The following is a 15,125-nucleotide window of genomic DNA, read 5'->3' as shown; positions in this document are numbered from 1 at the left end:
GTGAAATGAACAGAGTGATGATAATGACCGTTTGTGTCTATAGAATGTAAACTTAACACGGAAATTAACGGAACAATTTCTGGTGAGATTACTATGAGTTGTAAGGGATGGTCATATGATCTGGTGCACTTTTGAAGATTTTTTAATTAAAAAGGTGGGAGACAGTCAGTGTTTTATTGGGGACATAAAATTAAACATTAATTAGCCCAAAGAAAAGTTTGAACAAAAAACAACTTTTTTATGTCTTTTAAGGAAAGAGGGTCAAATCGTCATTCTTTTACTGTAATGGAGATCAAAATTTAAATTAATCTGGATTTAGATTTTTGCCATAATTGCACAGCCCTACCCTATGCTCTGCTGGTTGATACTGTTTGCTGCCTGCATTCTCATGAATCACAATGCTCATTATCAGGTTAGCTCCCTCCACTCAGAAATCTCATGCATGAGCTCTGTTGTGTCATAGCCGTGGCTCAGCCTCAGACAAAGCCTCAGCTGTGGCCTCCAGTCGCTGCATCCTCAACCTCAGTATTTCCAGCTTGATGCCCTGTGGCAGCAGAGGAAGCCACGGGAGCAGCTTAGCCAGTGTGTTTATTCAGGATCCATTAGCGGCAGCGTTTTTATGCTCTCAATAATTCAGCTGGTTGCTCCCTCCTGGGCCGCACTGCCTAGCGGGGAGTCGGCTCACTGGAGCTATGCAGTGGGAGAAAGTCAGGGAGGGGTGGGGGAGAGGAAGAGGAGCAGAGTAAAATAAAGAACAATGGGGGAAGAAGAAAAGCAGATCAAGAAGAAAATAAGGAGGCGATAAAGGGATAAATGTGGTAATTCACTGTTTTCAAAACAGACCAAATATAATTCTGATAATTGGGTATATCCTGATCACCTATTTTTTTACTCCTAACCCCTTTTAAATTCTCTGAATAAATGAAAATATCCTGATCTTGATTAAGCTAGCCTTTGCTTTTCCAGCCATGACCGGATGATGCATTATTTTCTGATAGATATTGTATAATAGACTAATGAGCATCTTCTAACTATCATAGTTGCTTTTGTAATTTGCTAATGCTATGATTTGAACAAACTTAATGTTTCATTTTCCTTGAAATATGTACAAAGAATCCAGCATATACCTGGTAATACCAGTTTAAAAAACATAAAACCACAAATTTCACCTTGTGTGGGCAGAGCTTGTTCAGTTTAAATGAAATGAGACAGGAGAGATTTTTAAAAAGCCTTTTTCCTTCTCTGTCCGAAGACTTTTAGATCTTGTAACATTTTGAAGACTAAGGATTACACAGAAACTTCATTAGAGCTCTTCTTTTAAGTGTCTGACAACAATAAACTTCATTTTTCTTTTTAAAATATATAAAGCTTTTAGACACTGGCCAGAGAGACGAAGCCTGTTTGCTTTCTTCTCTATTTTGAATAATGATGTCCCAAAAGACTTGAGAAACAAAGGCTCCTCCAGGAGTCAGTTGCATCTCTCATCTTGAGTGGCAGTTTGATGTCCTGATTTTTGCTCCAATAGTCATACTTAATGCAAAATAACCAAAGGGAAGTAAAGAAATCAAATTATAGGTATGCTGTCTTTTCTCTCCAATAAAATAATTTCCTTAATTAGGTTTAGTCTGCCACTCAGGTGAGATCACATCATATGAGCTAGGGCTGAATGTCACAACAACTGTTACATGGAGATATATTTTCTTTCTATTATATATATTGAAATAAAAAAAAGATTAGGGATGCATAATATTTTTAAACATATTTCAACTAATATTGTCGTGAAGACTGCAGTTGGGCAGTTAAAATTTTTTAAATTGCTATATGGCCTGCTGCAATTTTCAGTTCACAGACTAGGAAATATTTCTTCAACCTGAAATGTCAAATTCTAGATTGAAACTGACTTTGCAGCAGAGATCTTGTGCGCTATGCATCATGCATCTTTTGCAAGGTGTTTAAAGCAAAAGCTTTTATTATGTTAATGATAAACTTGCAATTTTTTTTGCAGCTTGATAAACTTGCAATTTTTTTGCTGCTCTATTTTTTTGAAAAAATATGTATTTTGGGATTGTATGCTCCTATTCAGAGTGGAGGATGGTGGAATAAGTTGCAAACAGAAATGAGAGAGTGGGGGAGAGACATGCACAAAAGGAGCCGCAGGATTGAACCTGGTCTGCCTGAGTACACGGGTTGTGACCCAACCGCTAGGCCATCTCCATCCACAAAGCACTGTGTCAAACAAATGTCCTTGTGATCTTATTATTTATGCAGTTATTAATGTATTTATTGGTATGTCTGCCCCAAACTCGTTTGCTGAAATTGCTGTATTAGCACCTTCACAGACGGGTCAACAATGTTCACATAGCACAATTTCCATATGTCACTGCTAAAGAGCTAGATGTTTTCAATTTGCCTTTAATACATTGCACAGGAAAAAACTGTTGATGTAAGAGCAAGCTTATGTGATGTACCTCTTTCTTTTGTGTTTGTATGGTTTATGTCCCAGTCTCTGATTACTCAACCTTGTGCTACTGGAAGCTTATTTTATTTTCTTTATGAAAAGGTCAGAGAGAGCATTTATGTTGATAAGGAAATCTGCAGTAGAGCAAAGTGTTACTTTTTGTACCTTATGGGTTTTTGACTGAACACAAGGATGGCAACACAGAAGGCATTTTGTACTTAGCTGTCAGAATACTGAAGGTCACGTTTTTATACCATAAGTTGCATTTATTCTGACAATAAGTGACTTGTGCATTTTAACATTATTCTAAGTATTTCAATCAAAACAAATATAATTCAAAGTTATCATTGAAGTAGATGTTGTATTTTTTAATCCTTTAGCCTTTTTTATCTTGTAATATTTGATAGAAATCAGACTTGGCAAAGTCAAAGACAAGTACATCCAAATGTTGATTTGTTTGAATTAGTATATTACATCTCATTTCATTTTCCTGTATGAGAATCATACATGCAGTCCTTTCTTGTCCTTCCATGCCCCTGTAGCTCTGTACTGCACCTGTTTGGCCCGCTGGCATTAAGCCTCGACCCCGGCAGGGTATGTCCTTTAGAATCAAAGCAGAGTGAACTTTTCATAGCAGGAGAAGCAGAGTTAAAACGGGGTCAAGGCTTCTGTTTATGAGTGTTAACTGCAGCATTGCTAGGCCAAAATAGTGGCACCACAGTCCAAAATCCTACCGAGGCAGCAGCGAGGTACATAAACTCAGATTGACCTCCAGCCACAGCAACCAGGATCAAAAGCTCTATGTCTGCAAACGTGAGACCTATAATGTGCCCTTGAGTGTTAAAATGAACTGCATTTTAGCCCCAGGCAGTATGAAAGTATTGATAAGCTCAGTAATGTTGCATGTAAACAACAATATTAAGCTGCAGTTTTCTTTGTATTTTTAGTGCACCCTATAAAGACAGGAGGGGTTCAGAAGAAAAAGATCTATTTTAGTAACCTTTTTGCATGTGGTGTCACCCATGTGGAGAATTGAAGCCTTGAAGTTGCCCAGGCTCAATCTGAGGGGTGTGAAAGCTGACAGGCAAACAGGTGCTGCACAGACAGACGATGGATGTCAGGCAACATAACTGAGGAGCAGTCTTTCCCCTCTGATCCTATTCTTAGATGTTGTTTTAACATGAAGGCTCCATGCTATTTATTCATGCCACATATTTTGCCAAAAGCGATTACCCTCTGCTATGTGCTTATTGCCACAGCATTTGATGTCTGTGAGCTCGGACATTCCTGTCAGAGGCCTTCCTAGTATTCCCCTTCCCTTGAGCTCACCTCCCTTCTCTTTTTCTCACCGCCCCACCATGCATTCCCCTATCCACCCATCCTCATGTTTGTCATGCTGTCACTTTCTCTCAGAGGGGGACCAGTGACCTTGTTTGCAGGCAGTCATGATGGTGTGAGATGTGTAAAAGTATGTGCACTTAGGTTTTTTTTTAACTCTTCCAGAAAATGCTTGAGCCTGCACACAGCAATGACAATAATGACTGAGATTTACTGACGGTGATAGAGATGTAACAGTATCAAAATTTCATATCACTTTAATCATGACCTAAAATATCCCAGTTATCAATATAATCATGGTATTTTTGTGATTTGCTAAAATTCTATAGAGGTTTTGATTCATCATTTCAAATTATTTTATCAAGTTTAATGTTACAGTTGTTGAAATGTAATACTTTTGGATACTTTTTGACACCACATTTTTTAAATGGCATATTGTTCATATCTTAAAGTTTGATTGGACAAGAAAGAACCAAAGTTACCAAAGAAAAACAGATATTAAAGTCATGTTTTCAATCCAAAGCTCCCTATCAATCTGAGTCCTTTTCAATACCACTATTGCTTTTTTGTTGTTTCCATTCTAACAGAAATTTAATAAGATGACTAGATTTTGAGTTATGATGTAAAAAAAATCATGATTCCTTCTCTTATTTGTATTTTAAATTGAAAAAAGCAACTCATTTCATATCCTTACAACTGGATTTATTCTGTTTCTCATTAAAAAACTGAGTTTACACCTCCTCCACATCATGATATTTTGTACACATTCTGCTACAACCGCTTAATCCTACTGTCCATGAACATATCATATTTATAGCCATTGGTTAGCTCGTTAAGCGAGCCAATTAACATCTATACTGCAGATTTTCACGCAGATTTCAGTAACTATTTGTAACTAACAGGAGCCACTCCAAAGTTTGAGGGTGGTTTTTTATGGACTTTTTGAGCAGAAAAGGAGCAGCTAAAGCCAGTGAGAGTAAGCTCTTTAGGCTTACTTGTCTTGTCTGCAGGGCCGCCCCTAGCCCTAAGCACACTCTGGTACGACCCCCCTTAAACTGCACAACTACACTCGGATTCTTTAACTGCTGATATGCATCAGGAAGTTTGATATTTATTATTCACGATCAGAACCAGCATGAGAATTTCACAGTTTTGTCATAAATTCACAAACCAAAAGATGACAGAAGTTGATGTTTATCAGGAGAGGCTGCACAACAACGACTCACTCTTTGCAGCAAGTGAGTAAATGTCAAGCAGCAGGATAGGAAGAGAGAGGCAGAGCGAGTAGACACTGAACGCTTATTAATTGATCATATATGGCATGATCTCCAAAAATAGATATCTTGAGGGTTGATTTACTATTATGTGATGTCCAGTTAAAATTTGTTTTCCATCTTCATCATAGTTGTCATGCAAGCTCTGACCCAGTGTGCAGAGAGAGAGAAATGCTCAAGGCAAGGCCGCACACATATGACGAGGCTGTATGGGCTGTGCAGGCCTGCTTGTCTGTGTTTCTGCACTCAGACAGTCACAGTGAGGTGAGAGAGAGGGGAGACACAGGAATGTCTCCTCCTCTCTGATGTTTGACATCTCTTCGGTTGACCCATGCATGTTTTTTCCCCCATTCACCTCAGTTAACTAACATGCCGTCTGGACATTATTTATCATGATATTAAAGCACGGTTATCATTAATCGTCATCATGATAAATAAAGAATGAACAGTATGATAACCGCGGGGAAATTTGATCATGGTTATCATTGATACCGGTTACCATTTCATCTCTACACAGATCCTAACAATCTGTCAGTCAATCAGCATTTATATCCACTATGTGCTTTTATGCCCCGCATGCAGTGGCTGGATCTATGTCCCCTTTTGAAAAATGCTGAGTCACCATCCGGTCCCCTTGTCCCCTAATAGGCCACAAGCAAACAGCCATGGTGAAATAATGGCCTGACTGCTGAAACTAGGCCCTCCCCCCTGTGTGGAAAAGGGGAAAACGAGAGTGGAATATTGAACTTTTTTCCTCTGTATGTGTGTGTGTTATAAAGAGCAGTGCCATGGCAACAGGTCTCTGTGGAGTAGAACGGAGGTGGGTGGCACTCTGCTGAAGTTGTGTGTACGTGAGCGTGTGGTCGTGGATTCTATTGAAATCATGTCAGGTGGACCCCCTGTAGAGTGTTGCAACAAATTGCTTGTAATCAAGACACAATCACAGTGGATCACTGCTCCCAAATGAGCAGTGATCTGAAGTTGAGGCTTTAAGTGTGGGAGGGGTTAAATGACGCATTGATCACCAAGAACAGCAGGAGGGCACAGAGATGGGATGCAGCTGACTGTTTGAGACATTGATGTCCTTTTAAAGATAAATCACAAATCGCCTTCTTTTTTTAATACATTCGACTCAAATTGCTTTAGTCATTTGCCTTCAAAATTTCAGTCAGATGCTACCACTGTTACTTTATCATCCTTTTTTTGTGGTCTCACACATCAATGAATCAGTGGTCGTCTTTTTTTCCAACAACCTAGACCTCAACTCCTCACCTCAGGGGAAAGTAGTCAGCTTTCAAACCGCCAGCTTTCATGGTCGTACAGTGACATGTGATACAACCTCAAAAGCCTTTTGGAGCGCTCTCTGTGTCTGTTCGCTGCATTTACTGTCAGCAGGGCGGCTAGAAGAGCGAGAAAAGTGGCTACGCTAAATTCAATAGCATGTTTGAAAAGATGTGCAAATATGAGGCTATTTTATTATTGTCCTCACCCTTCCCATTTTTCCCTTTTTACAGAAGAGTCAAGTGCTCCTGGGCTTTTCACAGAAGCACCTGAAAAATGTAAAACATCTAACAAATATCCAAACCTCAGCCTTCACAATTTTAATCTTGAAACTGCTTCCTATTTTAGCCTGTTGAAACGATATCAAGCGGTGATTTTAGTTGTGAATACAGCCCATTTTGCTTTTCAGGTACCCCTAGTGCTACAATTTAGCACTCTCTGAGTGCTTTGGCGCTGCCTTTTCAGGACGGAAAACAACTCCGTCAGAGAGCTATTGTTACCTCAACAGTATTGTCCAAGCCAACACCAGTCAGAGAAAAAAAGCTGGTACAACTTCAGCCGCACACATATTGCTGTAGCACAACCTGTGAAACATAATCCATGTATCATGATTCCATTCCTACTAGCTAAAAATCCCCATCCATCTCTCTGTGATCCCCTCACCCATCCATCTTTCAGTGATATTAATTGCTGCAGGGCTAGCTGTCGTCTTTGTCTCTGTGAAGCGAGGGATCTATTAAAGAAGGGTGTCCTTTCAAAGTTAAAGCTAAATAGCTGACTAAAGGGCCGCTCCTGTCATCCCGCTTCTCTTCACAGGGCCTCAGTCGTCCTCTGTGTATGCCTGCCTCTCGCCTGATACGCTGCGTCGCTGCATTGGTGCTCCAACACACCCACACTGTCACATTCACTTACTGTCTCTCTCTCTGTCTTTCTGTATCCAGGAGGAGCAGAACAGAGGGAAGCCAAACTGGGAACACCTAAACGAAGACCTTCATGTCCTGATCACAGTGGAGGACTCACAGGCCAGAGCGGAGATCAAGATGAAGAGAGCGGTGGAGGAGGTCAAGAAGCTCCTCGTACCTGCTGTGAGTACATACATCTCAGCTCGTCACACACATAGTGGGGGATTCCTGTGGCCTGAATGCTCTCCATAGTCATTTGAGTTTGGAAGAAGCTAACATAAAGGATATGGTTTATTTAGCTCTGATTTACTGTTGGTGAAAGAGGCTTCAGTCCAAACAACAGGATGATGGGGCTGCATATGGCACATCACCTCTATCCCACTGTTAGCATCCTGTTTACTTCCATATATAGACCAGGGGAACAGGTTGGCTGTGCCCCCCAGTGGAGTGGAAAAACCATAGCTAGCAGCCTAACACCTTCTGTGACTGCCGCATTTCATCTCCACCTCTCCTCTGCCTGAACTTCCTCACACACCGAGCCACTGGTGATGTCTGCTGGTGGTTTGGCACAAATTGTGCATTTTTCGCTCTCTACTGTGGTGACCAGGTGGACACAACAGCTGAAGGCCATGGTCAGCCATCAGGTGGCAACACATAGGGCAGGGTGGTATGTGGAAATGAGGCCAGCTATTGCTTGGCATGCAGGCAAAAGGAGAAATGGAGTGTCGCTTGAAAAAGAATATTAATCTGCTGTCCTTATCACACAATTAATCTTATAAATGCATAATTTTACCCACTTTTGTTTCTAACTTTGGGAGAATTAATATACTAAGGATGGTGTTGATATGAGTTATAGCTGCAGTTCAATTCATATTTTTCAATAGAGGGATTACTGATGCCACATTTAAAAAAAATTATACCATCTCTGTTATTTTAATGTTCAGTAGCATCCCAAAGTACCAAAGATATCAAAAACCATAAAGATCTTTAATTATATTTCTAACTCAAACTGCAGCCAAAAATATAAACTACTGACTTAAATGCCCAAACCCATTGGCATTGTTTCAATAATCAATAGCTGCCCTTTCAAGTCAGTTGGCAGAAGTTTTTAGTAATTAAACCAGAAATTAGCCATTTTTTTGTTTAGACCTTCTACTTTTGTTGCACTGGTATTAAACCATGCATTAACCCTCTGAGCCCTGTGTTATTTTTAACCATTGTGTCTTGCCTAGCCTTCTGTCTTAAAGAGCTTTTAAAACATCAACCCTGTGGTGCACAGTCAAGCTCTAAACTAGGGCTGACAGCTTCAATTCGATTGGTCGATTAATTGATTGAAAAGCTTCTGTTCGACTAAGATTACCCTGGTCAGTTGACCCCCGTCACGTGTCTCCTCTTGTCGTATATGACAATGCTAGGCCCAGAGGTTTGTAATTGACTGTTACTAGTATGTTATGTAAGTTTTACATTCTGGTGTCATGACAGCCCTAATCTGAAAACATGAATGAAAGCATTTTTCTCTAATGGCCAATATTTTTAGGTTCTGGACTGTAACATTCGTTCAGCCCATCTAAACTTCACCTCTTCGGCATTAGATCTGACACAAGAGGTGCCATCATGTCAGAGTTGCCTGTCTAAAACGATCTGTCCTCCATGTCTGTCTGAGCCAGGCCTCAGCTCAGCCTGACAACATGGAAACACTTCAATTTATGTCCTCTTGGAAAAAAATGTCCCTCTTTATTCAGCCTGCCTGTCACTTCTTCTGGCACTTGTTTTGTTTTAGAGTGTTTCAGATCTCTACAGCCTGTACGTACACGCACAGTATGTTGACACACTTACACACACACAAACGTGAGGAAAGATAAAGCCAGCTCTGAAAGCACCAGCATTTTGAAGAGAGATGCGGAATGAGTCACTGTTAACACACGTGTAGACACACACAACAAAAACCCTTTTTGGCGTCTTTTTAAGTCAATGACAGCTCTCAGCAACCAGCTCTCATCTGAATGGAGTGCCATGAAATTAGCTTTCTCACTTTTTGAGATATCTCGATGCGTTCTGCTGCCTGCCGAGAGCATTAAAGATGGTCTGGTGATTCAGTACCTGAACCATTTACAGGGTTAAGGAGAAGCATCTTTATTACTCAAACAGAAGAAAGCACTTCTGAGCTCTTTTGAGACACTAATGAAATCCTGCTCATAAAAAGTTTCTCTCTTCCCTTAATTCAAATAAGAGTTTTATGGAGCTAATTAATGACCCATTGCAGTACACCAGAGGCCATTTTTCCTTCAAGCAAGGCATCTTTGTTCATTTAAATGTAATGAAAAGATCCTTCTATTAGATAGACGTTGTGTGCTTTTCAGGCGGTAAATGCTCTGACTACTGAGGATATATTTCCTCGTCTAGTTTTTCAGGAAATAGAAAATTATATTTGTCTCCTCTGTTTTTATGTATTCCAAATACTGAATCTTATGTGATTTATTTTAAAATGTTGTGCTTTTACAGCAATAACTCATTAATTTACTTTGCCCTTTCCATTAGAGGCTGAACTCTTTATGCACTTTACCTCAATGGCCTGACACTAGCCCAGAGGATGACAAATTTAAATGTCAATAGAAGTGACGTAGTTTTAGCAAGGTGCAAGAAGCAATAGTCTTCTTCCTGAATGTAGGGTTGCTGATTAACCCAGCCATGAGCTCTTTAAGGCGCTATATTTTCTTTGTGTCATTGAGTTTTGAGTGCTTGTGCATGCACACATGCCATAAGTGGGTGGGCAGCAGGGCAGCCTGGCAGTAATAGCCTTTATCATGCTAAACTAGATTGGATTAAAGTGCAGACACGCTGGGTATGCACTGCTCTAATGAAGGGCATCTTTTCCTCATTTGGCAGCATAAAATCTCCTTTAATAAATTGCTCAGGAAACAAAATGAGGTCATGCTTTTTATTCCCTTTCAAGGAACAGGCTTTACTCGTCATTGAGGAGGACTCGGCTCAGAACTGAAACAAAGAGGGGAGGATAGAGCGGCAACCAAAAGGTTGTTTTGTCTGCAAACCTGCTGTTAAATCTGAGATAAAGGCAGGATAATGATAGTTTTGCTTTGAATAACCTCACAGCTGTCTCACTGTGGATTAGAAGCCAGGATGTCTGTCATGGAAACACCTGTACTTAACCAGCTTAGTTGAACACACAGTGACGTAACAGGCAGACTCAAAGTGATTGTGATAAGAATATTTATTAAAAGACAGTCTTTTATTTCATAGATTCGTTTAGGTATTAAAATGTGTGAAACATGAACACTAGAAATTTTTCAGAACTGATTTTTCTCCCACCCTATCAATGTTGAAGCTACAGTTTATCTATGTCTGAATACATCAACATTTCATTTTGACAAGCCAAATTAGATTAATGTGTAACCCCTTGTCAATGGCTGCCACTCACATAAAGATTGATTGACAGTAAGAAGAGGGTACTAGTGGGCCATGCTAAAGGTTCACATTTGTTCCTCTTTGCCCTCTGTAGCCCTCTTTTGCTCCCCATAACTGTGAACTCCTCAACTCTCTATGAACTGGAAGCAGGGGAAACATCGGCAAGATGAGAGAAACAGAGGGAGAGATGGGTGGGAGAGCTTGATTGAGCTACTCTTTCAAGTGTGGATTTACTCCACTGATCCTGCCCTGGTACACACTTACTCCAGCACACACACATGGATACGCACGCTCAGAAAAATACCTCCACATGCATCCATGTTCACACACACAGACTAAAATGCTCCGCTCATCCCTTGAGTCCTGGGTTAAGGCCCTCAAACGGAGCCAGCGGCAGAGCCCTACTGCACTTTAGGTAACCTCCACACAGATACTCACAGAGCTGCATGAATAAACCCTGACTGGCCTATTCTGCTACACCTTACTGTCCCTAGCAGAGCTGGAGAGCAATAGTGATTGACTCAATAAGCAGGTATAGTCCCCTGATACACTAATTTCTCTGGGAAAAGTGAATGACAAGGAAAATTCTTGTGTCTTAGCAGTAGCTTCAACTGATTTATTACCTCCTTGTGTTATTATTGACTAGTTACTCAAGCTAGAATAGAGACATGGATAGAAAATGCCTTTAAGCAGCTTTACTATTATTTGTGCTCACAATATCTGTCTCTGTTCTATGTTTAGTATATTGCAACTTTTTTATGCACCCTTGTTGTGAAAGCAGATGTTTTTTGCTTGAAGAACTCAGACAAATGTACATCTTATGTCATCACTGATTCATACAGAAATGTTAGTGTTTTATTACAAGTCATACAGCTGCAGTTTGTCAGAATGATGTAGTGTAGCTTTCTTTGTCATGAATTATTATGCTGTAAAATAACTCCTGCATCAAGAATGGACAACAGGAAAAAAAGACCCTCTTTCCTAAAAAATAAACTCACTGTTGTTTTATATAAAAGACTAAGCCATTGCCACCCTTGCTGGCTAAGTCCTCTTTTCACCTGGCTTGTAAGGGACAAGCAGCAGTGTCATTGCTCAGCATGACTGCTCATTTAGATCCATCACTGGTATTGTGTGTTTAATTGCAGAAGCTGATGTGTAGATAGGTAGATGAAACTGTGATTGTGTTTGTGCACACCTTAAGCCCAGTTTGGCTTTTTAGGCCTTTTTTGTCATTGCTTTTGTATTTTCTTGCTCATGTGTATGATTGACTGGCAGGTGGAAGCACCAGTCATTGTTAAAGATGTAATAAATTCTCATCAGTCACGTCTGGTCATTGCAGCGTTTGAATGTTCTTATGGGAAATAATCGACAGGTAGACAATTGGACAAGACCAGCCTCAGCCCAGACAAAAGTCATGTCCTAAGATAACATTGAGGTACATTTTTCCAGATACTAAAAGTACAGAAAACATTTTTGTGTCTACATAAAGGTTTTCAGTGAAGCTAGGGTAAAATTTTAACTAGGTTGTCAAAAGATTAAAATTTCTAATCACAATACACATCATTTCTGAACTTCTGCGTTAATCTTATCCTTTGTATCACATTTTAAAATTCCACTATTTTGCGTTCAAACTGTTTTTGTGTCATTTTTTATACTGTCTTAAAGGGTAACTGACTTCTTGAATTGCTATTATATATCAACTGAAGATTGTAACATAGACTTAACTACAAAAAGGAATTTGCTATCGATTGAAAAGGAAGTAGGGGACAGTAAAACGATAAATGTTTGATAATACAAGATCCACTTTTGACTTGTCCACTGAGCTGTCTGTGACTTTTGTTTTTAAAGAGAAATTAAACATTAAAGAGCAGTGGGGATAGGGACGGGCATCCCTCAGTTATCCACACCACTTATTCTGTTTGGGGTTGTGGGGGCTGGAGCCTATCCCAGCTGTCACTGGGCGAGAGAGAGGGTACACCCTGAACTGGTCACCAGTCAATCGCAGGGCTGACATACAGAGACAGATTATCAGGCATGCTTATACTCATACCTACGGGCAATTCAGAGTCACAAATTAACCAAATGAGCATGGCTTTAGTAGAGGGAGGAAGCCAGAGTACCTGGAGAAAACCCACGCACCCGCACAGAGGCCCTGACTGGGAAACGAACTAGGGACCTTCTTGCCGTAAGAAATTAGATTAATTTCCCAAATTGTTCAGTCCTAAGTGGTGGACATATTTTACATCACTGTTTTTTCAATCATGGTAAAAAAAAACTTGTGCACTAAATGTGGACCTTAATTGTGATTAATAGTATTAATTTATCTTAACAGCTTAAATTTAACCATGAAGATCTTCTTGCAATTTTTTAAATAATCTTTGCTCATTTTCATGATCTAGCTTTTTTCTTGCTGATTTTTCCAGAGTTGGATACCCAGCTTTTACATGTTTTGAGTCTTAGCTAAATATAGTTGGCTCCAGTGGCAGTAATAACATTGTCAGCGGCTTTGACCTTTGTATTGTTTTCAATTATAATGATTGCTAATATACAAAATGAAGCATGTAATTCAGCTGCAAATTCTGCTGTTTAAAGCACAAGCAGACTTGGTAGAGCCCTTGTGTTCTCTGACGCACTGAAATATGCTCAGTAGTTAGAAGCCAGCTACCTAAATGGTTTTTGCTAGGGTAAAGTCTGTTGATTCTGGCTTCAAGTGAATATTATTTTATCTGCAAGGACTAATGTAAATAAATCATAAATTTATTGTGTATTTTTTGAAGAGAGGAGGGAAGAGAGGTTCTTGTGGGGACAGTCTTCTTTATATTACAGCAGAATCTAAGGTAAAACCATGCTATTCAAGCTATGAGAGATTGTCTGATAAAGAAGGCTTTCAACAGTGCTGTCTTAACAGCTCCACATTTCATTCAATGTGCTGACTGCAGGCACTCGCCTCAAGGTACCCAGAGTACATTAAGGAAGGTAGCAGGCTAGCCTTGAATCTCTTAACACACACTGATACAGCAGCCCAGAAGCAGGAAAGGTTAGGTAAGAATGAAGAACACCGCACAGAGAAAAGAAAGAACTAGCTGGCACTGTGGCACTTTGGCTGGGGAGATCCGAGTGCATGTCTCCTTGAATGAAACTGTCATTGCAGAGAACAAAGCGATGATGGTAGCAGCCTGTGCAGACCAGCGGCCTCCAGCATTTCTCTCCATTTGCACACTTTGAGAACCAAGTCCTGCTTCTTCCTATGCTCCATCTCCCCCACCTCCCCCTTCAACCTTTTTATGCTCCTTTTATAAAGTTCTATTTTTGGTCCCTTTTTCACTTCTGCACTTTTAAGTCCTTGTTATGGAAACCAGGAGATGGTTTAATTGCTCTACTTTTTCATTTTGCTAAACTACCTTGGCAGTGGATAGCTGGGGAAGAACTCTCCATCAGTTTCTGTGTTTGGCATCCCAGTCTCATTGTAGCTCTCCCCAGCGAAGACTAAGTTTGTCTTTTGGACAAACCTGCACACCAACCTTTTTGTTCGTATTCCTGTCTTTTGCTCTCTTGAGCCTTCTGTTCCTCCTCATCTCTCTCATTTTTCTCTCCTCTTTCTCCCTCTGCTACAGACCTCTTTTGAGGAAGAACATACAGTAAATGGTGTTTTTGTAAAAGCCAGACAGATGGACCTTAATGGACGCCAAGTTAGGCGATCGGCGGGGTGTTGTGTCTGTACTCGCCAGTATGCATCCGACTTTGGCAGAGCGCTACAGTGGCAGCACCATCAGAGCTACTCAGACAGGAAAGGCACACAGAGAAGATGATGCAGAACAAGCAGAGCTACATTTAAACAGTGCAAGTCTTTTTCGAGACTGCAGGGTACCGACTATGCAATCATTAAACACCTCTTTTTGTATTTCTTTCTCTCGCTCTCCCCTCTCCTTTCTCTGTCACCAGCGTCTGACAAATGAGTACAAAACACCATCTGGCTGTATCCATCCATGTGTGCCTCTCCAATTAATGATGTTTATTCTCTGTTAGTTCTACCTATCACTACCATTCTCCCCTTATTTACTCTTAATCTACAACCCCCACAAAGCATCATATGTCATGCATGATATCATTCATATCCACATGATTAGAAGCTCATATTTCTTATTTAGCTTCATTGATCAGCTTGGGTGGTGTCTTTTCTAAATACTTGGTGCAGATCATATTAGTATTATTGCTTGATATCTTTCTTCCATAAAGGTACATTGAATAACAATAGCTGCACTGATATTATTGATTAAAGATCGATCAGTAAATGTATACTGCTGTGCTGTTTAACACCTATTGTGGATATACATTTTATTTAATATGTCTTATTTTGTCAACACAAATACAGTCATCCAGTTCAAATAGCAAATTTTAGCCAAATTTTACAACCTTTACAATGCTTTATACTTGTCAGTGCTTTATGTA

General features: G+C 40.1%; 1 protein-coding gene across 8 annotated transcripts in view; it reads left to right on the top strand.

The window, feature by feature from the left end:
• qkia (QKI, KH domain containing, RNA binding a) overlaps positions 1-15,125 on the top strand; it is a 93,026-nt gene that overhangs the window by 52,736 nt on the left and 25,165 nt on the right. For all 8 annotated transcript variants that reach the window (XM_041812383.1, XM_041812379.1, XM_041812385.1 and 5 more), the window contains exon 4: positions 7,293-7,436. In XM_041812383.1, coding sequence (XP_041668317.1) covers positions 7,293-7,436 — 144 coding nt within the window. The remainder of the gene's footprint in view (positions 1-7,292; positions 7,437-15,125) is intronic.

The sequence above is a fragment of the Cheilinus undulatus genome, linkage group 18, assembly GCF_018320785.1.
Source record: "Cheilinus undulatus linkage group 18, ASM1832078v1, whole genome shotgun sequence".
In the NCBI taxonomy this organism is placed as follows: Eukaryota; Metazoa; Chordata; class Actinopteri; order Labriformes; family Labridae; genus Cheilinus; species Cheilinus undulatus.
This window is presented reverse-complemented; position numbering and strand designations above follow the sequence as displayed.